This window comes from Cnephaeus nilssonii, assembly GCF_951640355.1.
Source record: "Cnephaeus nilssonii genome assembly, chromosome: 1".
Taxonomy (NCBI): Eukaryota; Metazoa; Chordata; class Mammalia; order Chiroptera; family Vespertilionidae; genus Cnephaeus; species Cnephaeus nilssonii.
Window position 1 is genome coordinate 46,435,049 of NC_137072.1, and position 26,556 is coordinate 46,461,604.

At 40.4% G+C, this 26,556-nt stretch overlaps 1 protein-coding gene and 1 pseudogene across 3 annotated transcripts in view; one reads left to right on the forward strand and one right to left on the reverse strand.

The window, feature by feature from the left end:
- The window catches only part of PPA2 (inorganic pyrophosphatase 2), an 81,285-nt gene extending 61,674 nt beyond the window's left edge, over positions 1-19,611 (forward strand). For both annotated transcript variants that reach the window (XM_079769397.1, XM_079769398.1), the window contains 3 exons: positions 8,592-8,661; positions 17,142-17,178; positions 19,404-19,611. In XM_079769397.1, coding sequence (XP_079625523.1) covers positions 8,592-8,661; positions 17,142-17,178; positions 19,404-19,432 — 136 coding nt within the window. In that variant the 3' untranslated portion in view covers positions 19,433-19,611. The remainder of the gene's footprint in view (positions 1-8,591; positions 8,662-17,141; positions 17,179-19,403) is intronic.
- Positions 19,612-21,058: 1,447 nt separating this feature from the next.
- LOC307098835 (peptidyl-prolyl cis-trans isomerase H-like) lies at positions 21,059-21,573 on the reverse strand (annotated as a pseudogene). The gene has a single exon. The product of its transcript is annotated as a peptidyl-prolyl cis-trans isomerase H-like (transcript).
- Positions 21,574-26,556: the final 4,983 nt, after the last annotated feature.

The window sequence follows — 26,556 nt, forward strand, 5'->3', positions numbered from 1 at the left end:
CCTTATTGCCCCTAACTGCTTCTGCCTGCCAGCCTGATCACCCCTAACCACTCCCCTGCCAGCCTGATCAACGCCTAACTGCTCCCTTGCCGGCCCAATTGCCCCTAACAGCCCTCCCCTGCCAGCCTGGTCACCCCTAACTGTCCTCCCCTGCAGGCCTGATCACCCCAACTGCCCTCCCCTGCAGGCCTAGTCCCTCCCAACTGCCCTCGCCTGCTGGCCTGATTGCCCACAACTGCCCTCCCCTGCCGGCCATTTTGTGTCCACATGGGGGCAGCCATCTTGTGTATTAGAGTGATGGTCAATTTGCATATTACTCTTTTATTAGATAGGATACTAGAGGCCTGGTGCATGAAATTCGTGGTCTCCTCAGCCCAGCCTGCACCCTCTCCAATCCGGGACCCCTTGGGGGATGTCCGACTGCCGGTTTAGGCCCGATCCCGGGGATCGGGCCTAAACCGGCAGTCAGGCATCCCTCTCACAATCCTGGATCGCTGGCTCATAATCGCTCACCTGCTGCCTGCCTGGTCACCCCTAACTGCCCCCTCCCCGCTGACCTGATTGCCCTCAACTGCCCCCCACTGCCGACCTGGTCACCCCCAACTGCCCCCCCCCCCCCCCCGGCCTGGTCACCCCACGCAGCCTGCTGTTCAGTCGTTTGGTCATCCCTCACTAACTCCCCTGTTGGCCTGGTCATAGGCAGCCATCTTGCGAGGGTGTGAGGGTCACTTTGCATATTACCGCTTTATTATATAGGATTCCAACACAATGTATAATAGAAAATAAAGATCAGCTCCTATAACCCTTAAACTCCTTACAATGAAAAACTCTTATAGATTTGAAGGGTGTGTTTTTTTCTAACCTTTTACATTTGCCTTATCCCACACCTGATTTTGCCATCAACTTCTTTTATAGTAATTCATTTTTATTCAGGCTTTTTAGAGCCCCAATAGTGTTTACAGCCTCAGAAGTTTTAGAGCCTTAGAGTCTACTTTTAGTGTTCATAGAAACAGTTCTCTTTCCACACTCCCTTCATCTATGAGCATAAGTACTGCTCAAATTATGAAATAATAGCAACCAAGACAGCAGACATAAACAAGTTTGGGAACAAAAACAACTGACTGTTGGTGAGCCTAACTGTGGGAAGCAACATGACGTCTTCAAGAGTAGATACTGCCTCACTCATTGTTCCCTTCTCTGAACCAGGAGAAATTGGAAAACCATTCTCTTTCAGCAAATACTGACTGGGCGTCTACTGCCAGGTACTGTCCTGATACCAGGATTACTGCTGTGAATACAATCAACAGTCCCTGCTCTTTTGGAGCATAGAGTCTGGAATCAAAAGAGACATTAGAGCATTCGTTAGAATAAATTAGTCAGATGAAGGAAAGAAATAGTCTCAAGGAATATTTTATCCAGGTCGTCAAAAGGCTCATCTTACCTGTGGCACAAATGCTTGGGCATTATAGCTTCAGATTCTATTTCTCCTACAGGCTAATGTAACACCCTCAATTCCGATATCCTCCTCCCCATTTTCTTATCTCTTGTGCAGACTACTCTCTCTTTTTTTCAGCATATTCTTAAAATTTAGGTTATTTTTTTCTAATTTAGATAGTATAATTTATTAACAACAAAGTCTTCCAGTCCTGACTATCCTAGTAACTGGTAGACTGAGTTAGTCTTCATGGTCAGATACTCGAAGTCAGCTATTAATGTGATGAGCTAAAAGAAGGGATTTCTAATTGTCTGAAGAGGTATTTGCTTGCTGTTCACTTCCTTCCTTATCTCCTTGCTAACCATACTTTCTGAACAGCTCCTGCAGTCCTTGAGGGACTTGTGTTTTTTTCCAGGCTTCCTCAGCTACACAGCTAGAGACCATCGCTTTGGTTAGCTTTTCTACTGCTTGATATCATTCCTTCTGTGCTGATTGTAATTATCTTCATTCTGAGGGTGACTGCTTCTAAGCTCTGGCATTATTTTGCTCTAATTTTTGGAAATGATTAGGATTACATTAGTAAGAGTTGACATTTATTGAACTCTACTATCTTCCAGGTTCTATGTGTTTTATATGTGTTATTTCATTAATACTCACCAGAACCCTATTACATCTCCAATTTTTCCATGAGGAATTGAAACCACAGGGATTGAATGGTCTAAGGTCACACTGGGTGGTGAAGCCAGGATTTAAGCCGGATTCCAAGTTTGTTTACTTAACAGCTATAGCATGCCTCTACCTATTTTATTTTATTATTATTTCTTATATATTTTTATTGATTTCAGAGAGAAAGGGAGAGGGAAAGAGAGATAGAAACATCAATGATGAGAGAGAATCATTGATTGGCTGCCTCCTGCATGCTCCCTACTGGGGATCGAGCCCACAACCCAGGCATGTGCCCTGACCAGGAATCAAACTGTGACCTCCTGGTTCATAGATTGATGCTCAACCACTGGGCCACCTCAGTCACGCTACCTGTACCATTTTAAAGAATACAACAAAATAAGTTTTGTTGGCTTAAAAATTATCAGGCCATACATTCTAGATATAAATTATATGTGTCTAGGTCATTTAAAGACAAAATCTTTAGAATTTTAACTCATTTTTTAATTTTTTATTTTAATAACTACTTGACTTGTAAAATATATTCAAAGTTGTTACATTTTTATATTCTTTGTTTTTAGTGAATAAATTACCTCTCTCTCTTGGTTCCTTAAAATGTACTGTTATAGATGAGTAGTACACTGTCTCCTCTTCCCTTTTTAACCTGTTTTCCCCACTTCATTCAGTTTAAGTTCACATTATTTACCATTGCAGTTCTCTAAACAATACATAGTCCATCAAAATTACCTAGGGAAACTGTGAGAAAACTTAACTGCATTGAATTAGGATCTCTAAGCCTTTATATGTTTTTAAAGCCCCAAATGAGCCTCTCTCTGTGTGTGTGAACCATAAAATATGAACTTTGTCCAGAAGAACACACAAGGCTTTTCAAGATTGGGCCCCCGTCTGGTCTCACTTTCCATCACTTCATGCCCCTTATTTCCTATTTCCAACAACTGAGAACTGCTTGTCACTCCTCATATACAACACCATGGCTATTGACCTCGAGGTGGTGACTGTTTCCTTTGCCATTGGTTGTCTTCTCATTTTGTGAACTGCCTAACTTCCTCATTTTTTAAGACTTATCTTTGACTGCATCTTCTCTAGGAAACTTTCCCTTATAGAAGCCCCAATGCTAGCTAAGGTGCCAGTACACTCAGTATTCCCTCTGTGTGGTTCCATCATTGCATTTACCACAGTGATTAACTACAATAGCCCCCAACCCCCTTATTTGTGGTTTTGCTTTCCTCGGTTTCAGTTACCTGCAGTCAACCGTGGTCTGAGATATTAATGGAAAGTTCTAGAAAAATAATTATAAGTTTTAAATCAACACTGTTCTTAGTAGTGTGATGAAATCTCGCATTGTCCTGCTCTAGCCCAGGATGTGAATTATCCCTTTTTCCAGTGTATCCACACTATATACCCTCCTCACCCATTAGTCACTTAGTAGTTATCAGAAATGAGAGACCATATTCACATACCTTTATTTTAGAGTACTAGGTGTAGCAATTAATAATGGTGGATTTTGTAATCAAAGAAAACATGATAATTTCAAGAGAAACATCAAAAATGCTTTATTCAAAGTAATGTCCATTGCTAGCTACACATTTCCACCATCTTTCAGGTAATTTGTGGATACCTTCCCAATAGAACTTTTCTTGTTTTGAGGCAAACCATTCAGAGACCCAATTTTCCTCTTTGTACATTTTGAAGTGCTGATCAGAAAGTGCGTGTGCCTTCGATCAGAACAAGTGGTAATCTGAAGGAGCAAGGTCTGGTGAATACAGCGGGTGGGTTAATACTTCCCAGGCAAGACCTTTTAACTGATTTTGAAGTGTGTGATGGTGCGTTATCATGAAGCAAAATTACTTTGCTGTGTCTTCTGGAACATTCTGGTCATTTCATGATCAAAGCATGATTCAAATCGATTATTTGTTGTTGGTAGCAGTCAGTATTAACAGTTTCACCTGGTTTTAGAAGCTCATAATACACCACACCTTCCTGATCCCACCAAACGCAGAGCATTGTCTTCTTTCCGAAGCGATTTGGCCTTGCAATCGATGTTGATGGTTGACCTGGATCAACCCATGATTTTGTGCATTTGGGAATTCTCAAAATAAATCCACTTTTCATCGCCAGTCACAATTCAATGCAAAAAAGACTTTCTTTCGTGCCATTGAAGCAACATTTTACTGATGACTTTTCGATTTTCCATTTGTCTTTCGTTCAGTTGATATGGCACCCATTTTCCTTCCTTTAAAATCTTTCCCATTGCTTGTAAATGATCAGAAATTGTTTGCTGAGCAACGTTTAATCTTTCTGCAAGTTGTTTTTGAGTTTGGCATGCATCTTCATCCAATAATGCTGGTAATTGTTGGTCTTCAAACTTTTTCGGTTGACCTGGACGTTCTTTGTCTTTCACATTGAAATCATCACTTTTAAAGCATTTAAACCAGCGTTCACAAGTATCTTGAGATGGAGCATGTTCACCATAAGCTTCCCGAAGTATATGATAACTTTCAGCAGCACTTTTCTTCAAAATAAAGTAATGAATTAAAACTTCCCGCAAATGCTCTTTTTTTTGGCACGAAATTTGACATTTTTAAGCGTAAAAATATCTATGATGTTAATACCTTCAGCAAATTTGACATATGAAGTTTTGAAGCTTGCTGTCAGTACAACAAAATAGCATACATATCAAATCGCATATATATCAACATATGTGTAACACCATCTATTGAAAAAAATCCGCATTAGTAACTGGTACAGTTAGAGTATATTGTTATAATTGTTCTACTTTATTTCTAGTTAGTGCTAATTTCTCATTTAATTTATAGGTATGTATGTGTAGGAAAAAACAGTGTATAGAGTATTCAATTCTGTCCGTGGTTTCAGGCATCTACTGGGGGTCTTGGGACATATCCCCTGCAGATAAGGGGGGACTGCTATACTTTGTTTGTGAATTTGTGTCCTCTAGAAGTTCCTTGAAAGCAAATGGATAAAGCTGCCTTAACCATCTTTATTTCTCACCTGACATTAATAAATCCCCTTGGAGGTAAACTGTTGAATAATATTTTAAAGCCAACAAATATTTGTTGTGTTTTTAATCTAGTAGTGACTCTTCTGTTTCCAGGAGCGCTGCATTTATTAAATTCTTTCATTGGTATTTTGAGTAATTATCTTATTCACAATAAGTTTTGTTATTTTTATTATTTTGGTCCCACTGTTTAATGTTTACTCTGAAAGCGACATATTCTTTTAACAGAAAGAATTTCATTATTTCTCTTTTTACCTAAAATAACTTTAAACTCCTTTGTAGGAGAAACAGGATTTTTTTGCCATTTGGGTTTAATCTTCAATGTCTCCTACCCTCTCTTCAGCCACAGTTTATTTATCTATCTCATTTTTAAGAAATCTGAAGTGTACTATTCTTTTTACCAGTTTATTTAATTTCACTAACGATTATTTGTTATGATGCAGTTTTTCAAGTTTTGATTGCTTCTCAAATGCCCTTCTAGTTGCAAAACTGCTTTAATTCAGTTATCATTTTTGTACTCATAAATTATTTTGTATTGCAACTACTCTCCTGTTTAATATGTTCTATACAGTATTGTCCAAATTATCTTTGAAAAATACAAATGTGATTGTCATTTTTATTCTTAAAAACTTCATGTGGTTCCTTCCCATCGATGACAGAATATGACCCAGCTCTCCCACACATTAAACGTGTCAAAACCTACTTGACCAGCCTCATGTCTGTCCCCTTTCATCTCACTGTCTTTCCTCCATGAAAGCCTGCTCATTCTTCAAGACATAGTTTAGATATCACCTCTGCAAAGAATTTTTTTTTTCTGGCCAGAATTAACTGTCCTCTCACCTGGGCTCTTACATCACCTGAGCTGTACACACCCCTTTGAAGAACTTGGGGCGGTATATTATTTTTTCTTTTTTATGCTCTAAATTGAGATTGAACCTTAGCACTTAGTGACAGGACTTGACAGGTAGTTTATGCTTACTGAATGAAAAATGAAAAAAAAAAATGTATCCAAATTGTTTAGGTCTTAAATTTGTTTCTTTTTACCTTTCCAGAGGGAGGTGTATTTGATCTTATACAGATGGCTCCAATTCTTTTAACTTTGTGTAGATTTACTGCATTGTCACTTCTACAAACTCTGGAGGCTATAGTCCAAAATCATTGTCATTCTCTTCTCTCCCCTCCCTCCTTCCCTCCCTCCCTCCCTCCCTCCCTCCCTCCCTCCCTCCCTCCCTCCCTCCCTCCCTCCCTTCCTTCTTCTCTCCCTCTCTCCCTGTCTCTCCTATTTTCTTGACTACTTTGCTGTAGAATGAAAAGCCTGGGCAAATCTATATCCTGGACCTGTCTTTGAGGATTCTCATGAGTTTGAGCCTTTGTCTGATTTGAGATGGTCTTGAAAAAAAAAAAAAAATTTCTCTTTACTAATGTTCTATATTGCTGGCCGTAAATTTCATCTTTTATGTGTCTGTTCATTATTTGCAGGTAATTTCTTTTTCTATTTTTATTTAATCAATTATGTTTGCCCTATTATATATCTACTAATATGCCTTTTATTATTTTTAAATGCAGTTTGGGCTTGTTGTACACAGCATTTTTGGTATTGCTCGTCTGTTGCTTTAAGTCATGTCTACTTATTTTGGTAAACAAGATTGTATATGGGCTATATAATGTTTATAAATTTACAGCAAAATATTTGGTATCTTATTATAAAAAGGGAAGCAACATATTCTTTGTAGTCATATTTAATCTTATTTGTAGTAGACTCTTTCAGCTTAGTCATCTTTCCATTAAATGATTTTTCTGCTTCTCTTGTAGGCCATGGTCAGATTTGAGAGCTAAAATGTTTCCTAAATATTGTCAGCTCCATAGGGGCTCTGTAGTTCAATAGGAGCTTTGTATCCTCAGCATCTATAGATGGTTTAGTTTTAATGTTAGAAACATTGTACATAGTATTTACCATACACCATGGTTTCTTCAGAGGACTAGCACTTAAGACTGCAATGTCTAATTTTTTGCCTTATTGTTCTTTTTAAATTTAATTTTAACTTTCTTTATGGAAATATCTGACTTATAAGGCTTTACCTTTTTCAATTTTTAAATAAACATGGGATGTAGAGAAGAAATAGTCTTAAAGATGATAATGCCAACTTTCATCAATTTTATCCATGTAAAGAATGAAAATAAATCCTGCATCTTGAGTCTGGATAGAAAGCAAACTGACTAGTTAGTATAATTGTTATACCCAATGTCTGATTATAGACAGATGTAGTTAAGATAAATAGATAGATAGATAGATAGATAGATAGATGATAGATAGATAGATAGATAGATAGATAGATAGATAGATAGATAGATCTTATATATATATATCCTGACATATTTCACAAACGGTTGTGAAAATTAATTTGATAATGTATATCCCGTAGATTCACTTGAGGGCATGTGTGTGTGTGTGTTTCATCTATTATTTGTCTCCTTTATGAATCTGCTAATCACTTTTTCCTTCTATTTTATTTTATTTTATTTTTTAAATATATTTGTATTGATTTCAGAGAGGAAGGGAGAGGGAGAGAGAGATAGAAACATTAATGATGAGAAAGAACCATTGATCGGCTGCCTCCTACATGTCCCACACTGGGGATGGAACCTGCAACCCAGGCATGTGCCCTGACCAGAATTGAAGCATGACCTCTTAGTTCATAGGTCGAAGCTCAACCACTGAGCCATGCCGGCTGGGCTTTTCTTCTGCTTTAAAAATTAATTGGGCTTTAACTCTCTTCTTATCGCCTCTTTCTATATCCATTTTAATCTGATATTTTTGATGAAATTATGTTTGAGAGTAATGATGCCTTTGCTTTGATGCAGGAGGTAGGACAAAGTACTGGGTGTCTTGCTGCATTGATAGCATGGTGTTCCCATTGTGTGGAGAAGCTTTGACTCTATAGAGCCATTATTGATCATGGAAGGAGCTAGTGTCTTATGCCTTACCAAACTTCCATACTTGTGAGAAAACCGAGTTTTCATAGTCATATGATTTTCTCTCACCACTCTTAGCTTAATCTTCCATACCTTCCTTTCAGTGGCCAATTAGTGTTTATCTCCTCAGTTAGAGAAAATTTGTCCTTATAGTCATCATTCTGTGAGTCAAATTTTTTTTTGTAAAGGTGAAGTGTAGTTTTAGCTTAGCCTTTTATATGTAACAGGATGCAGTTGAAATTTGTATACTTTCGTATAATTTTATTTTGAATTCTGGAGTGTGAAGTGCCACGGAGCATTTTTATTTATAACCTTGCCTGAAAGAATGTACAAGAATCTACATTTGTCCTACTTTATATTCATTCAGGTCCTTTTCACCAGCTAGAATCATACTGTCATGTGGAATATTTGGACTTGGTTTTCTTTTGGGTAATTGCTCCTTTTTTATCCTGTGTAATAAAAACATTCTCGTCTCATTTGCAGCACAAATGTGAAGATATGTGATAGTCCTTTCCATTGCACTCAAGAGAAAGCAAGATCATTAGTTGAATCGGTAAGGGAAAATGTCCTTTAATCTTACGTCATAAGGAAGTCTATAAAGTGCAAAAATAACACTAAAATCTATTATTTCTAATCCAGGGAATTTAAATCAAAACCTTGTAGTTGAATTATTAAGTTTTCTTTTCTAAAGTATATTAACCATTTAATTTCATATGATGCTCTTTTTCTTAACATCACCAATTTATTGTTTGTATTCATTGTTCTCCTCTGTGCAGTTCTGTTCCCATGAGTTTCCCACCAGTCGGTGGAGAAAGTGCAACTGGCTGCTAGTACAGATGCATTTTGGCTCAAGAAAAATGAAATAAATAAGACCCTTTTTTTCCATTTAATTTGGCTATCTCACAAGCTTTCTACTTCCTAGCTAAGAAGATATCCTTGGATATTTACATGTCCTACTGGTTTTGTTGCCTGGAAACAACTGAATTTATTAACAAATTGGTACTTATATTGGTGCTTTAATTTTTAAAATAGAATGGAAGCCTGGCCGGCATGGCTCAATGGTTGATCATCGAACTGTGAACCAGGAGGTCACTGCTTGGTTCCGGTCAGGGCACATGCCCGGGGTTGCGGGTTCGATCCCCAGTGTGGGGCATGTAAGAGGCAGCTGATCAATGATTCTCTCTCGTTGATTTTCTAAATAAGAAAATTCATATTCAGATAATCAAGTCATATTGCTATGTAGTGTTTTTAGGAATGATCTTAGGCTACAAATACCATTTATAAATTAAGTTTTTAACAAATATCTCTTTATGAGGTAGGAAACTAGTGAATTTAGATGTTTACTTCAGAAACAACAGACATCATTGTTTACTATGGCTGCTTCAAACTTTTTTTCTCCACTAATTCATCAAGTATTTGATTAGTGCCTGTTCCGTGTGGTGAGATTCTAGGTGCTGGGGATGCAGTACTAAGGAAAAGATATAAACATTCTGCCCTTGGGTAGAATGTTAGCTATTCCAGTTGGGGAGATGGATGGTTATTAAATACACAAGTGAAATATGTAGTGTCTTGAAAGGTTATTGAAAAGGAGTCAGGGACAGCCTCACTGAGCAGAGGGCTACCATGAGACAAGATTCTTAGAAGGGAAGGGAAGGAGCCAAGTGTTGGTGAAGAAACAGCATTCCAGGCCACAGTCCCAAGGCCATGAGGCAAGAGGATGCCTGGTGTGTCCTAGAAATACCTGAGAACTACAGTGACAGTGGAGTAGAGAGAGTCTAGGGGACAGAGAAGAAGAAATCAGAAATGTTTGGATCTGGGGTTGGAAATGGAGGCAAATTATTATGAAAGAACTATAATGTAATTTGTAAAGACTATTAAGAATTTTATTTCTCATTCTGAATGGGATCGGGAATCAATGGAGGGTTTTGAGCAAAAATGACATGATCTGACTTAGATTTTAACAAGACACTTGGCTGCATTGCTGAGCAGAAACTATTGGGAGGTCAGGGAAGATGCAGAGAAGCCATTGTAGTCACGTGGGCCACCATATCATTTATTTTCTTCGTGTTTTCAATTTTGTATCTATGTAAACTACATTCTGAACTTAGTTCTCATCAGTGTTTACTATTACTTTGTTAAGGGAAAAATTTTTATTTTTATTTTTGTTCAAGTAGTCTCACTAATTTCAGATTAAGACTATTCCACTTATTTTAGTTTTGTATTTATGAATAATAAACAAAGATACTTGTCTTCAAATTATCTTCAAGATTAAAGTTTCTATCTTACATCCTGTTTTTTGTTTCCTGTCATATTACCAAGGAAGCCATCCTCTTTTTTTTTTTTTAATTGATTTCAGAGACAAAAGAGGGAGAGGGAGAGAGAGAGAGAGAAACATCAGTGATGAGAGAGAATCATTGATTGGCTGCCTCCTGCATGCCTCATACTGGGGATTGAGCCCGAAACCCGGGCATGTGCCCTTACCAGGAATTGAACCGTGACCTCCTGGTTCATAGGTCAACGAAGCCATCCTCTTGAAAAAAAAAATTGGAGGACTTGGATATGACTTAGATAATTAGATATGGGGAACAAGGTTAGAATTCAGAAATATTAATATCCAGCTTTAATTACATGGTTTGGTAACTTTGTTGTGCTTCCTAATAATGAAGAGAGTGCTTGCTGATTTTTCACTGAGAATCCTAGAGTAGAAAAACAAAATGCAGAGGTTATTGGAATTTGTTTACGAATATAGATGTTTGAATTGATATCTTAATATATAAAAACCCAGGGTCCGTAACCAACTGAAGGCTCGACCGAACACCAGAAGTCAGTCCTGCAGTCAGTGCTGGGTTGCCGAGGTGACCCAGCACTGACTGCTGCCAGTGCGGGTGCGGCAACCCAACATTGACTGCCAAGGGGGCTGCAGATCAGGCCTGGAGAGAGGCCCGAAGAGAGAGGCAGGGTCTGATCCGCAGCCTCTGTGGCAGCTATTGATCAGCCATTGCCTCTCTCTTTCTCTCTGGGCTTCACCAGCAGCCGTGCCTCTGTTTCTCTCTGGGCCTCCGCGGGGGCTGCTGATCAACCCAGAGATAGGCCCAGAGATGCTGACTGGCATAGAAACTGAACCAAATCTGGGTAAACTGTGAGGAGCCAATGGCTGCCTAGGAGGCGGAGCTTTTGATGCTGACTGGCATAGAAACTGACCAATCAGAACCAAATCTAAAGTGAACCATGAGGAGCCAATGGCTGCCTAGGAGGCAGAGCTTTTGACACTGACTGGCATAGAAACTGACCAATCAGAACCAAATCTGGGTGAACTGTGAGGAACCGATGGCTGCCTAGGAAGTGGAGCTTTTGACGCTGATTGGCATAGAAACCGACCAATCAGAACCAAATTGGCAGGCAGGGGAGGGCAGTTGGGGGCAAGGTCAGGCCTGCCGGAGAGGGCAGTTGGGGGTGAGATTGAGGCCGGCAAGGGAGGGCCATTGGGGGCGAGATCAGGTCAGCAGGAGAGGGCATTTGGGGCAACAAGGCTGGCAGGGGAGGGTAGTTGGGAGGCGAGATCAGGCCGGCAGGGGAGGGCCATTGGAAGCGAGATCAGGCCATCAGGGGAGGGCCATTGGGGGCAGCCAGACCGGCAGGGGAGGGCAGTTGGGGGCAAGATCAGGCTGGCAGGGGAGGGCGGTTAGGGGCGAGATCAGGCCGGCAGGGGAGAGCAGTTGGGGGCGACATCAGGCCGGCAGGGGAGGACAGTTAGGGGTGATCAGGTAGGCAGGCAGAGGCAGTTAGAGGCGATCAGGCAGGCAGGCAGGCAGAGGGGTTAGGGGCAATCAGGCAGGCAGGCTGGTTAGGAGCCAGTGGTCCCAGATTGGGATCATTGATCGGCTGCCTCCTGCATGCCTTATACAGAGAGGGATGTCTGACCCCCAGTTAACCTAAATCGGCAGTCAGACATTCCCCAAGGGGTTCCTGATTGGAGAGGGTTCAGGCTGGGCTGAGGGAACCCCCCTCCCTCTGTGCACGAATTTCGTGACCTGGGCCACTAGTATAATCATGAAAGGCATGGCTGTGTCAAAAACAGAGTTGGTTACATAGACCTCAACACACGAGGGATCATAAGAGGCAGGGAACTGCACTGCCCTGCCCTGCCCTGGAACTCTGGGTGTCTGGGCTGCAGCATGCTGCCACTGTCGGCAGGAGTAACACTCTAATAGTTAAACCACAGGACCAGCCGATTATATTTTGTGGGCAAGCAATGTGAATGGACAACTCACCAGAGAGGATACTTAAATGGCCAGTAGGCATGTGAAAATTTATTCAGTCTCACCAGTAATTAGTGAGATCAACCTAAGACACAATACAATTTCATAGTTATCATTTAACAAGTGTCAGAGATGCAAAGTGTTTTTAAACAAGTGGTGAAAGGAGATCTCTCAAACTTGTTGATATATTTGATGTGAATATAAGTTGGTACAACTACTTTGAAGAGCAATTAAGCAATTTCTAATAAAGTTGAACACGCTTATAACCCACTAAGAAATTACCTTTCTAGATTCTATGGAGTTTTAATTCATGTGTTTATCTGGTCAGACATGAGAAAATTGGAAACTGAATAAATGTATACCTATTTAAAAATGTATACCGATTTAAAAATTTGATGCCCAGAAAATCAGTAGACAAAAATTAATGAAACCAAAAGCTAGTTCTTTGAGAAGACAATAAACCTTTATCCAGAATGATCAGGAAAGAAAAGAGAGAAGACAAATTTTCAATGTCAGGAATCAAATAAAATACATCATTGCTGATTCTACAGATATTACAAGAGTTGGAAAATATTGTGGAAAACTTTATACCAATAAATTTGACACTTCATTTCACACCTTGCACAATCTATACTAATAAAAGGGTAATATGCTAATTAGACCGGCCATCTTCTGGATGTCCGACTTCCTTCCAGACAAAGCCATGGTGGTGGGGGCCGAGACAGAGAGGGCAGTTGGGGGTGAGATCAGGCTAGCAGGGTAGGGCCATTGGGGGCAAGATCAGGCTGACAGGGGAGGGCAGTTAGGGGCGATCAGGCAGGCAGAGGCAGTTAGGGGCAATCAGGCCAGCAGGGGAGAGCAGTTAGGGGCGAGATCAGGCTGGCAGGGGAGGGCTGTTGGGGGTGAGATCAGGCTGGCAGGGAAGGGCAGTTGGGGGCAAGATCAGGCCAGCAGGTGAGGGCAGTTGGGGTGACATCAGGCTGGCAGGGGAGGGCAGTTGTGATCAGGCAGGCAGAGGCAGTTGGGGGAGAGATCAGGCCAGCAGGGGAGAGCAGTTGGGGGCGAGATCAGGCCAGCAGGGAAGGGCAGTTGGGGGCAATCAGGCAGGCAGGCAGAGGCAGTTAGGGGCGATCAGGCAGGCAGGCAGGTGAGCGGTTAGGAGCCAGCTGTCCCAGATTGTGAGAGGAATGTCCGACTGCCTGAAGGCGGACATCCCCCAAGGGGTTCCCGATTGCAGGCTGGGCTGCGGGAACCCTCCTCCCCCTCCGTGTATGCATTTTGTGCACCGGGCCACTAGTCCTTTATAATAAAAGCCTAATATGCTAAGTGTCCAGTCGGCCAGTTGGCCATTCAACCAATCAAAGCATAATATGCATTACCACTCAAAGATGGGCAAAGGAAATGAAAATAAAATCAATAGCTACTAGCCAATTATATTTTTTTATTGAAAAAGTTGATTAAACTTACAGTCTTAAAATACTTTCCCATTTTGTGTATGGATAACTAAGAAAATGCTTGTAGGAAGTTGGTGGGATTGTTTGAAGGAGAGACACTAAATACATAGCATTTGTATTAATTTAAAATACAGTTCATGTCTGGATAAGGGACTGAGGCCAGCATAAGCTTTCTTTGGTTGATAAAAGAAAGAGGAATACTTTGGTAAGGAGAACTCTAGATTTGTTTTAAAGAAATGAAAGATAGGAATATTTGTGATAAGTATTTTTTAGAGTGGGAAAAGAGGAGGAGATAGCATTTTTAGAATGGGGGTATAAAATAACACTGACTATTTTGTGGAGAATTTCTCTTAGATGAGGAGAGGGTGCCCACATTCTTTACCTACTGAGAAATAGAAGTAACTGAAAATCCTGGCTTTGTTTCTTACAGGAAAATATAATAGTGGTGGTCCTGAGGGTGAAAGTTGGGATTGGGGCACTTTTAGATGCCGCTCTGTGCATTTCTTTGTTCTTCCAGTTTCTACAAGCAAGTGTCACCCTTGTTACTTTAAAAGTCTGGAAGTCATTGGTAGTTAAATAGCTAATGTTTATCATGATCTCATGTTGGTATTTTTAAATATAAATCCTGGTCTCTCTTTTGGCATATGCTAATATGGAAAAATGTATAAAAAATAAATTACCTTCAAACTTTAATAGTTTACTACCTCTGAGTGTTAGACTTACCTATGATGTTTGTTTTCTTTTATATAAGGCTTTGTACATTCTGAATATATTCTATCAACCAAGAAATACATTTTCAGAATGAAAAAATTAAAATAATCTGGAAATTATTTTTAAATAACGTTTAATGGTAACTGTCTTAGGTAGAGTAGTTTGTTCATTTCTTTTCTGTAACACTTTGTAGGTTAATGAGAAGCTGCTCAGTTATTCTGTCTTATATGCCATACATTTTCTTCCTCTGAAATGTTTGCAGCTCCAGCAAGAAGCAGTTGCTGATTTTAAACAGGAAATCTAACCAGCTAACTTTTTAACAATCTTTGTAATATGTGTCCTACACAATTTGTAGAGCATAACAATTTCAAAGAACAGGCAAGTTACTCTGTTTATATTCTGTTTAGAAAATCAGAGTCATTGCATCCTAAAGGCCTAATCTCAGTGAGTATAATTTCATGTTGTAGAGTTCCTCTCACATCCAGATTCATTTCAGTTCTACCACCCTCAAAACCAGCCATGGTTAAACATTTTCGCCATGCTAGGAAACTGAATAGAATTTTTCTTGTTTTTTTTGAAGTACTTGGAAAATGTCAAGTACTTTTTATTTTATATAAAATTTGTACAGAGGTCTTTATTTACATTGTTACATCATCCTTTTCTATGACAGAAAAAACAAAGCATATTTGATTAGGGTTGTTTTTAAATAGAGTTGAAGGAAAAATAACTTTAACCAATTATGATTTTGGGGAGGGCTATGTATTAGTTAGGGTTCTCCAGAGAACCAGTCAGTAGCGTGCGTGTGTGTGTGTGTGTGTGTGTGTGTGTGTGTGTGTGGAGAGAGAGAGAGAGAGAGAGAGAGAGAGAGAGAGAGAGAGAGAGAGAGAAGAGATTAGATAAAGATAGCGGAGGCTTGGGAAGTCAAAAAACTGCAGGGTGGGCTGGCAGGCCAAAAACCCAATGGTACAGATGAAGTCCAAAGGCGTTTTGCCGGAGAATTTTCTCTTGCTTAGGGAAACTGGTCTTTTTGTTCTTTGGGCCCTCAACTGATTGGGTGAGACCCACCCCTCCAGTGGAGGGCAATCCGCTTTACCCTGAGTTCACCAATTTAAATGTTAATCTCACTCCAAGGTGACACATTCACTATGATAGGGAAGGTTTTAATATTGCTGAAATTTAACCGTTTCTCCTGCTGAGTTGTTCTTATTCAGTACTGCCCTTAGACCTAGAGGATCCTGCTTTGGCCCTCATCCAATCCTGTCCCTCCCCACAGGGCAAGACCAAGGGACCAAAGTTGTGCCTTCACTGGCAGCCCAAGCCCCCCATTCTAGACAACCTACTGGCTACTCAAGACCCTAGAATTCTTTGCCCAGATAGCTGCAGGCCCATTTTCAGGGTCTGTGTGGGCATCTGCCCAAATTCACACTCATTGCTCTGTGGACTGTGTGCTCACTGTTACTTCTGCAGAGGTCGGGGTGGGGTTGGTAGGGATTGCATAGATGTGTGGGCTGGAATTTCCACTTTTGTGCAGGTGAGGCCTCCAATGGAGAATGGAGCCTGGGGTGGGAGGAGACGCGGGGCAGGGTGAGGGCCGTGTGCCTCTTCTCACGCTGCCATCCTCAGGTAGTCTCTGAGGCATCCAGACGCTAAAGGAGAGCTCCCAAGTCGTTACAAAGGCATCTTTACAAGATAGTAGGATGAAACATACTTTCTATTTTAGCCATCATTCTGTTAGCTTGGTTTATAACTTTTTAACTGTTCAGATGTATGGCGTATGGTCTTTGATTTCTACCTTTGCCCAAGACCTCAAATGCCAAAGGTAGGTCTTTCCTCTTGAGGGTGAGCAAATTCAGAGAATTAGAAGTTGATTGTTGAATTTGAAATATGAAAAGTGTGTTACAAAGTCAGGTTATTGTTGGGGAGATGAGGTTACGATTGGGGAAGAGCCCGTTATGGTCCACTCTTTGAGCTCGGTAGTGATTACATAGATGTTTATTCTAAGTACTCTTGGGCTCTGTGCATTTCTATCTATGGAAAATGGATCTTCCAATAAAGTGTTTTTTTATAAAAACTTTTAAAAATGTATTCTTAGTTAGAAAAAAATTTAAATCTCAAGAAAACCTTTCTTTTAAATTTGTCCACCACAGTTTGTAGTACATCTGCTCTAAGAATCTTGGCCTAGTCATCAAAATAAACAAAAATCATCTTAAAAGTTCTAGAAAGCAGCTACATAAGTTATATAGTTTGTATGTGTGTCTCTGTATGTGTACATGCACTGCACGCGCATACTTATGAATGTGTGAGTTTGATTTTTGTTCTCAGGACCTCAGCCAAGGAAGCAGCTGAAAGAAAACCTCTCTCCTCATTCCCAGTAGTTCCCCGGGGCTAATGAGAAAAGATATTTTCAAGCATGCTTTTTCTATTTAACTCTGTATGGTTTGTTTATCTGAACGAGTGAGCAGTGATAATAAAGGCAAAAGGAATTTTTTTTTCAGGTTAGAGAACTATTATGTGTGAACTTGGTTCTATAAATTTATGAGAAAAACTTTTGGATACAGTTTCTACATCTAAAAATTCATTGTAATGGAAACTCTGTTCTTATCTTTCAGGTATCACCTTCAATAAGTAAAGAAAGTAATGAAGAAGGTATGGTACATTTCGGTTCTTAAGGAGCTAGAGGTGTAAATTTATTCATTTTTAGTTAGTGGAAGCCAAAAAAAAAAATACAATAAATTAATTTAAAAGTTATATAAACTGGAGAGTATTATGCTAAGCGAAATAAGCCATTCTCAGAGAAAGACAAGTATCATATGATCTCACTCATATGTGGAATCTAGAGAACAAAGTATACTGATGAGTAAAATAGATCCAGAGACATAGAACCAGGGAACAGAATGTCTAATCTCAGAGGGGAGGCGGGGGCAGGGGGAGGGGGGCGGGAGGTGGGGGTTGAGAAGGGATCAGTCAAAGAGCTTGTATGCATATATGCAAAACCCATGGACACAGACAGTAGGGTGCTGAAGGCCTGGGGTGGGCGGTGAGGGGGAGCAGGGACTAGCTAGAAGGCATCAATCGGGGAAAAAGGGAGACATCTCTAATACTTTCAACAATAAAGGTACAATTTTTAAAAAGTTATATAAACTAAGTAAAATACTTTTCAAAATAGTCATTAAAATTTTCACATGAAATAGTTTATTTCTTAATTTCAGAAAATGAGAAAGAGTACATTCATTACTTTTAGGTTAGAAAATGGTTGATTATGTGTGTGTGTGTCTCTGTATGTGTACATGCACTGCACGCGCATACTTATGAATGTGTGAGTTTGATTTTTGTTCTCAGGACCTCAGCCAAGGAAGTGACTTTTTTAGTGAAATAGAGAGATTCCAGCTAGTTCTAATAAGCTTAAAAAGACTCAAAATATCTGATTTGGGATATTTTCTTTATCTTTCATCACTTTATTTTAACTGAGGATCTTAAAATTGAAAATTTGTAGCATTATTTAAAACTAGAGGCCCAGTGCATGATTTAATCATGCACCTGGTGCACCAGCTGGCTGGCTGTCCGCTGGTGCACCAGGCCTTCCGAAAGCCTCCGGCGCAGCCATGGCACAGACGCTGGCCCAATCAGCTACCCCGGCCACCCTGAGTCCCGCCCCCTGCGCCTCCTGCTGGCCCAATCGTGGGCATAGCGGAGTGATGGTAATTTACATATTACCATTTTATTATGTAGGATGCCATATTTTTACTACCATTTGAAGCTGTTTTGAGAAACAAGTAAAAATATTCCGTGGTAAAAATTTCAGAATACAAACATATGCACATATAATTTGTCTTTCAATATTTGGACAGACCTTTGGCCTCTTGCTTTAATATGAAACAGTAGAAGAATACTGAGCTTGCAGATTTGGAGAAAAGAATGAGCACTGTTTACTGTGAGTCCAGTTGTAGGATGTTTAGGAAGGAGCAGAACCATAGAGCTGGTTTCATGGGGAAGCAAGCTCCATTCCTTATGTGGGGAACAACCCATTGTTTCTTTGTAATACTACCCCATTTTGGATATTTGACAGGCAGTCAAATTTTACAGTTCAAGGTTTTTCTAGAATTTGCGTGCTGCAGCTAGGGTACTAACTTCTGTAGTATTCGATAGAGACTAAGATGACCCAGGGAGAAGTGGGAAATAAAGTGGGAAGGCTCTAGAATTTTTTTTTAAATATTTTGTTTTGATTTCACAGAGGAAGGGAGAGTAAGAGAGAGATAAAACATCAATGATGAGAGAGAATCATTGATCAGCTGCCTCCTGCACACCCCCTACTGGGGACGGAGCCTGCAACCCAGGCATGTGCCCTAGACCGGAACTAAACCCGGGACCCTTCAGTCCGCAGGCTGACGCTCTTTCCACTGAGCCAAACCCACCAGGGCAGGCTCTAGAATTTTTAATGTAGTTTTATGTAAGACTTGATCTAAATGAGAAGAGTTTAAAGGGAAGTAGCTTTAAATAAATGTGTCATGCTAAATAAGCTTTTTTAAAAAATATGTATTTTTATTGATTTCAGAAAGGAAGAGAGAGGAAGAGAAAAACATCAATGATGAGAGAGAATCATTGATCGGCTGCCTCCTGCACACCCCCTACTGGGGTTTGAGCCCGAAACCTGGGTGTGTGCCCTCACCAGGGAATGGAACCATGACCTCCTGATTCATAGGTCGATGCTCAACCACTGAGCCATACATACTGGACCATGCTAAGCTTCTTGATTGTTTTTACCTGCCTGAACACTTCCTAAAGGTCTAAATCAAATTTGTCTTATTCTTCCTTCCTTCCTCCCTCCCTTGAACCCCTTCCCTAACACCCTTCTCCTCCCATTTTAAACACAGAGCAAGTGTGGCACTTCCTTGGCAAGTGATGGGAACATTGGAAGTTCTGCCATCAAGATTCCAGTCTCTGAGGACTTCCAGACTGGCTCCCTCAAGTGCTGGAGATAGGCAGATCGATGAGAATTTGCTAACTTTCTGTTGAAACTCTTTTTCCCCCCAAACTTTCTGGGACATGCACTATGTAAATAAACACTGGTTTTGAATTAGACTCCTGCATATATTTATTGATATGATAAAGATTTCATTTCATTTGTAGCAGAAATTTAGAAGCACTGAGTTTGGCCAGTTCACATTTCTGTGCCCAAAGATTTTATTGGGCTTATTTCTATAGGTTAATGTAACAATTATAAATTTAGTACATTAATAAGATTTCTGTAGATATTATTGTTTTCATTTTCATACCTTATTATCCCTTTTCAAGTCCCTTGCTGGCAGAGACTTTATTAGCCAACCTCTGTCCACTTATTAGTTCTGTGTAAAAGTGTTTACATATTAAGGCTCTTAACTATAATTTTTTGTTTCAGAGGTCCGAAAGTCTTTGAGTCTCATCCAGTTTCCTTAGTTTCAGTTCTCATCTCTATGGTGATGACTCCCAGCTATACATAAGAAGCCCATCTCTCTCTCCTGGGGTCTGCCTATGGCAGTGGTCGGCAAACAGCGACTTACGAGCCACATGCGGCTCTTTGTCCCTTGAGTGTGGCTCTTCCACAAAAGACCACGTGCGGGCATGCATGTACAGTGCGATTGAAACTTCGTGGCCCATGCGCAGAAGTCGGTTTTCGGCTCTCAAAAGAAATTTCAATCGTTGTACTGTTGATATTTGGCTCTGTTGACTAATGAGTTTGCCGACCACTGGCCTATGGGACATCTCTTCAAATGCCTTAGACCCCTCGGGTCCAAAACTGACCTCCTATTAATTCCTTTGTTCTTGAACAATGAAGTTAACATTCTTTTAGTCCCCCCACTCAAACTCTTGATACCATATTGAACCTCTCTTCTATCTTTACTCATAAAGATCATTTAAATCTAATTGTTTCTTTGTCATCTTTGTTCTTTCACCCCCATTCTTTGCTTACTGTCCCCCTTATTTCACGGGGACTGTTACCACAGCCTCTCTTTAGTACCCTCCTCCTATTCCCCAGTTGCTCGAGTTCAGTTTCATACCCTCTTTCCTCCTAAGTCCTGCCTCTGGCTTTTCTCCCTGCATGCCATCTTCCACATTTCTAAACAGTTGTCTTAAAGCGTAGGTCTTGCCTTGTTATATTTTTCTCAAAATGTCTTCCATGGCTTTTCATATTGAGAAAAAAACAGACTCCGATTTCCTCAGGAGTCCCATCCTCCCGCCATGCCTGCTACTCACTCCTCTTCTCACGCCTTGTGTTCGCGCTCCCAGTGCTGTGCTTCTCGTGCCAATTCTGTTCACATTTTTGTCTGGTTTGTTTTCCCAGAAAACAAACATTATTTACAGTTTAAAACATGGAAAATCTTGGGTTCTGAATCTGTGATACTTCCATCTCTTGATCAAACAGGGCAACAACAGGCCGGGAAGCAAACACGGGCGCCAATTCAGATGATCTTACTTGAGGGCACCACTCAGAGCAAGGGCAGGCCTACAAAGGCAGAGGGGTCAAGCTCTGAGTCAGTCTCGCTCTGGACTACATCTCCCCACACTGTGGTCACCACAGGCAGCTTGGGCTTATTGTTGGGGCTGCAGTCTTTCTCATCACTAGAAGTCTATCAGTGATTTTCCAAACACTGCATGCTTCCCATCCAGCCAGGCACCCTTAGAGCAGGTGATGAAGGCCTGGCAGTCATTTGGATAGGGCCACTGTTGGCCATGGGAAGCAGGCCTGGAGCTGAGGGTTTAAATTTAAAATTTCTATCTGCAAATGGCCCCCGGTAGATACTAATGACTCCAGTACCATCTCCATTAACAAAATCGCCACTCTGAGTCATGACATCCTTTATGACCCTGTGAAAATGCCACTTTGTATCCTATAGAAACCCTATCTTTCCTGAATTCTCCAGGGCAGAACTGCCTAAGGTTCTCAGCTGCCTTAGTCACAAGGTCTGCAAAGAGCCTGATCTCCATACGGCTAACATCTGGCCTCCGATGCTAACTAACATCAATGAACACCACAGTTGAAGGGCTTGAATTTGCCACCGCCATGCCTCCAACCCGGAACTTCATATATTTTTTCTTCCCTTTTTGTTCTATTAGTATCATTAATACATGACATTTATACAATATGCTTTGTGGTTTACAGAGCACTATTATAATAATTACAATTTCTTGAGCAGCTGTTCTATATGAGGCACAGTTGTAGATGTCCTATGTGCACATACTGTATAAGGTAGACATTGTCCACTTTATATTGAGGCTCAGAAAATCTATAATTTGCCCAAGGTCACATAGCTAGTTAGTATGAGAACCAGAATTATAACTCATGACTCTGACTCTAAATCCATTGGTCTTTCCACTTCCTTATGCTTTCATCATACAGCTCATTTTGATGTAGGCACAGCTCAGAACAGGCCTGTTGTACAGAAAAGTAAATGGGTACAGAGGGTGTGATTAGCCCAAATGAAATAGCAAGGTCCCCTTGAAATGTCTTTGGGAATGTGTGAATCTCTGAAAGACATCAGAGAATGTAAGGAGAGAATGTATTGCTTTTAATTTTATTGATATATTGACTTTTTAATTGTGAAAATATAACTTACAGAAAATGGGGAACAACTTATTTCAATCGTTGTAAACAAGCTGAATTACCAAAGGATAGATAAGTGGGCCTGTGGCTTGTGGCATATTAATCTTTTGAAGGTTGGAAGAGAGAAGCCATGTCTGATGAGCCTCTTCGTATCGGGTGCAACTGTGCATCTGTCAGTCATGTCCTGAATCCTGGTGCACGGTGGGGGTGTGTCTCTTCTCTCTTCAGTATACACAAGACAGGGTTCTTTCCCCCTTTTTAAGTGCATGGTTGAAAAGGGCTGAATCACAGAAATATTAGGGGGATTTGATTGGATCAGTTTACGAAACAACATTATAACAAAACAACTCTTTGTTTAGACATGCTTTCTCATTAATGCTATTTTAAAATGTATTTATTCAACAATTATTGACTGCACATACACTAAGTCCTCACTAACATCATCAATAGGTTCTGCAACTTCAAGTGAAACCATGTATAAGGAAACCCTAGCTAATTGATATAAACAAGAGTTCCTGCTGCATTTCATCATCATTATAACAAAACAACACTGAACAAGACATTACTTGAGGACCTGCTGTATGTACCAGGTACTGTTCTGAGTTTTTAGAATACATCACTGCAAAACAAAAATCCGTGCTGGTGTGGACCTTGCATTTTGTGCGGGGACAACAGATCTCAAACATTAATTTATGTGGGATGTGGAAGAGAGGGAACAGGATAAGGGGGACCAGCAATTCAGCTTGTGTTCAGGGGTAAGAGTATGAATTGAAATTTTGAATTGAGTAGGTCAGAACAGGCCTCATTGGCAAGATGATAGCTGAGCAAAGGTTGAAGAGAAGCGGGAGTGGGCCCATGTGGGTCTGCAGAAGAGAATCCAGGCAGGGGAAACTCCACGAACAAAGGCCCTGAGGCCAAGTGTGACCCACTTGTTAGAAGAACAGTAAGAAAGTCTCGTGGCTGGAGGGGAAGGAGTGGGGGTGAGTGACAGATGGGATCCCAGACCGGGCAGAGAGATCACACTGGGCCTTGCAGGCCAACAGAAGGACTTGGCCTTTTACCCTGAGAACATGAGCCATCCGAGGGTCCTGAGCAGAAAAACGCAGGTCACTCCAGCTGCTGCGTTGAAAATGGATTGTGCTGGGGGTGGGGGATGGAGGACCCGGTAGGTCCAGGATGGAAACAGAGATTACTTACGAGGTTTCTCCAATAATCTATAAAGTTGATGTTTTGCCTTTGAGATCATTTTCTTAGTATAAATTCCCAAAGGTGGAGTCAAAGAATAAGAACATTTTATGACCAAAAAGATTTTCATAAGGGTTATTCCAAGTTATACTGTCACCAGCAATATATGAGATTTCTAGGATAGGATATTTTATTGTCACTATTATGATTAATAGGTTTAAATTTTTCCTATTATATTGTTTATGAGTGTTCTATTTATTTGCCTATTTTTCTAGTGAATCAATGTTTTTGTTAATTTATATGACGTCCTCAGTTTTAGTGCAAAATTTGGATTCTGAATACTAAAGCCAAGTTTAAAGATATTAGCCCACATTTGGAGTAAAAAAAAACCTCGTTAATGTTTATACTGAGTTAACTGAGAATCAAGGGGTGAAATATACTAATTTTCTTAAGTAGCAATTTAGACAGGATTGCCTATAGGAATATCTGTATTATCTTACTGCTTCTTGTTCTCTGTTAAAAATGGGGAAAAAAAGATAATTTTTAAAGCTAATACTCTAAATTTTTAAACTGGATACAATGGTAAAACCAGTACAGTTTTAAGAGTCAGGAAAGAGTGCGAAATGAGTCTTATCCAATTAGAGCAGCTAAAACTGGTGGCAGATGTGCATCTGTGGTCCTCAACCAGAACTTGGCAGCTGGCAAGATCAGGGATTACCGTCCTAAAGCAAGCTTTATTTGCACTTGGGGCGTAGAACGTGAATACTGGGGTTCAGACCAGAATCTCTGACTCAGGAGGACTTCATCCACAGGTAGACAAAAATATCGGCTCACGGTGAATCAACAAGCAGACTTCACTGTTCCTTCCTGTCTGAACCAACAGCAACACGGAAAGGACACCAGCCCAGGACCCTTTGTGTCCAGGAGATCCCTGGGAACTTCCAGTGAGTGATATAGACAGAAGTGGGATAGAACTCCAGCATTACCTGTTGCCCTTTACATATTTGCCTCTGGAGCTCTTTCTCATCCTCAAAAGCCCTCTCAGATGCTGCCTTTTCTGAGAAACTTTCCCCAATCTTTCATGTTGAAATCAACCGGTGTCTCCTGTATGAGAGAAAGCACGATTGATTTTTAGCACTATGACAGTATTTAGGTCATTCTGGCTTATATGAGAAGGTTCAGTGTCTACTACTGGGTTATGAACTCACTGACCTCAGTGACTGTGTCATGAAAATTTCATATTAATGTTTTATACATGAACGATTCATGTTTGTTAAAACATCCTTTGAGGAAGACAGATATTCCTTCTATTTTACTTATAAAGTTTAGAGAGGTTAAGGGGATTCCTAGAAATCACAGGCCTTCTGCATCTGCGGTTCTGTTGTGCTCTGCTCTGTTCCAAAAGCCCATGCAAGATCTTTGTAATAAAGGAATCCATTCCTTTCAGGGATCTCTGAAAGAGGAGATTTAATATCTAATCTAAATACTTGTGCTTTTAATTTATTTTGTTTTTAATGTGTACTCAGAGAACTCCTCGTAAATCTCCAGGTAAAAATTAAGTAATTTCTTTTTTTTTCTAAGTTGTAGGATTCTTGCCTCCTAAAATTCTACTCATCATTGAGATTTTTCTTAAAATCCTTTCTAAATTATTTTATTATCTACTTTGCTATGGAATCCCCAAATGAATAAACATTTGCCTCGTGAAAAAAAACAGATACTTCGTTTTTTATGCATTCCATATACCTAGAATATTTTTGTTTCCTGAAACAATGATTAGTGTTACCCATTCCCTGCCCCCTGCAAGTGAGTAAATAATATCCAGAAAGTAAGATTCTCTGGAAGGGACTTTATTTTTATTAGTTTTTAAGGCATTTTAAGAGTTCTCACACAGGAATCTTCTGATGCCCCAGGAAAACAGGTTTCACTTATATGAAAACAATACCTAATTGTGAAAATACTAAGACTGATCATCACATGTTTTACCACTGCTTTTTTGTGGAGTATGAGACAAAAATAAACATGAAATACTTAAGAATAAAAATAGGCTCAGGGCTCAAAGGTCAAAATTATTTTTTATGTATGTTGGTCTCATTTTCCTTTTCCATGCATTTGCACAGTATGAGCACCATCATGTGATTAATAATTGTCCTATATTTAGGAAGTATATTCCATGAAAACAGTGACAGCTGTGTATTTAGATAATGGATTTCTGTGTGAAAAAATGCATGTCACATTGAGCTGTTTTGTAGTTTTTAAACAGAGTTCATATTGCAGTGAATCTTTATACTTAAGGATTTTTAAAATATAGAAAATGAAGAGGATGAAATGAAAGCTACACTGTTGAGCTCTAAAGGAAATTGTAGTCTTAGAGTACAAAGCTTTGCATATGATATTCCGTCAATATTATGTAATGCTTACTTAGTACTGATTTATTTTTACTTTTTAAAAATTTTATTCCATCTCCCAACCCACTCTTTGGCAAACATCAGCTCATTCTCAGTATCTATGGGTTTGTTTCTGTTTCATTTTGCTTAATCATTTATTTTGTTTTTTCACATTTCACATATTGGAGAAATATGGTATTTTACATATGGTATTTGTCTTTCTCTGACTTATTTCATTTAGCATAACACCCTCTAGGTCCAACCATGTTGTCACAAATGACAAAATATCATTTTTATTGCTGAATAATCTTTCATTATATATATTCCACATCTTTATCATTTCAGTGATCAACAACACTTAGATTGCTTCTATATCTTGATTGTTAATAATCCTATCTAATAAAGAGGGAATATTCTAATTGACAATCATGCCCTCACAAAGATGGCGGCACCCACAGCCAATAAGGAGGGAATATGCTAATTGACTGCCACGCCCTCAAAGATGGCAGCACCCACAGCCACAAGATGGCAGGCGTCCTGCAAGGCCGGGCCCGCCTTCAGGCACGTCTGGCCACTCAGCACACCTGCCTCTGGAGTCCCCCAGTCCCCTCAGCCCCCCAGCCACCCAGGGCTGGCCCAAGGCACAGGCAAGCCTCAGATGGCAGGTGCTCAGCCGCCCAGGGCCGGCCCGAGGTGCAGGCAAGCCTCAGATGGCAGTTGTCCAGCCGCTAAGGGCTGGCCCGAGGCACAGGCAAGCCTCGGATGCCAGCTTCCCAGCCGCCCAGGGCCACCTGAAGCTCAGGTAACCAGGGCTGGCCAAGGCTTGTGCTGCCGGCAGTGGCAGCAGTAGAGGTGTAATGGGGGCGTCGCCTTCCC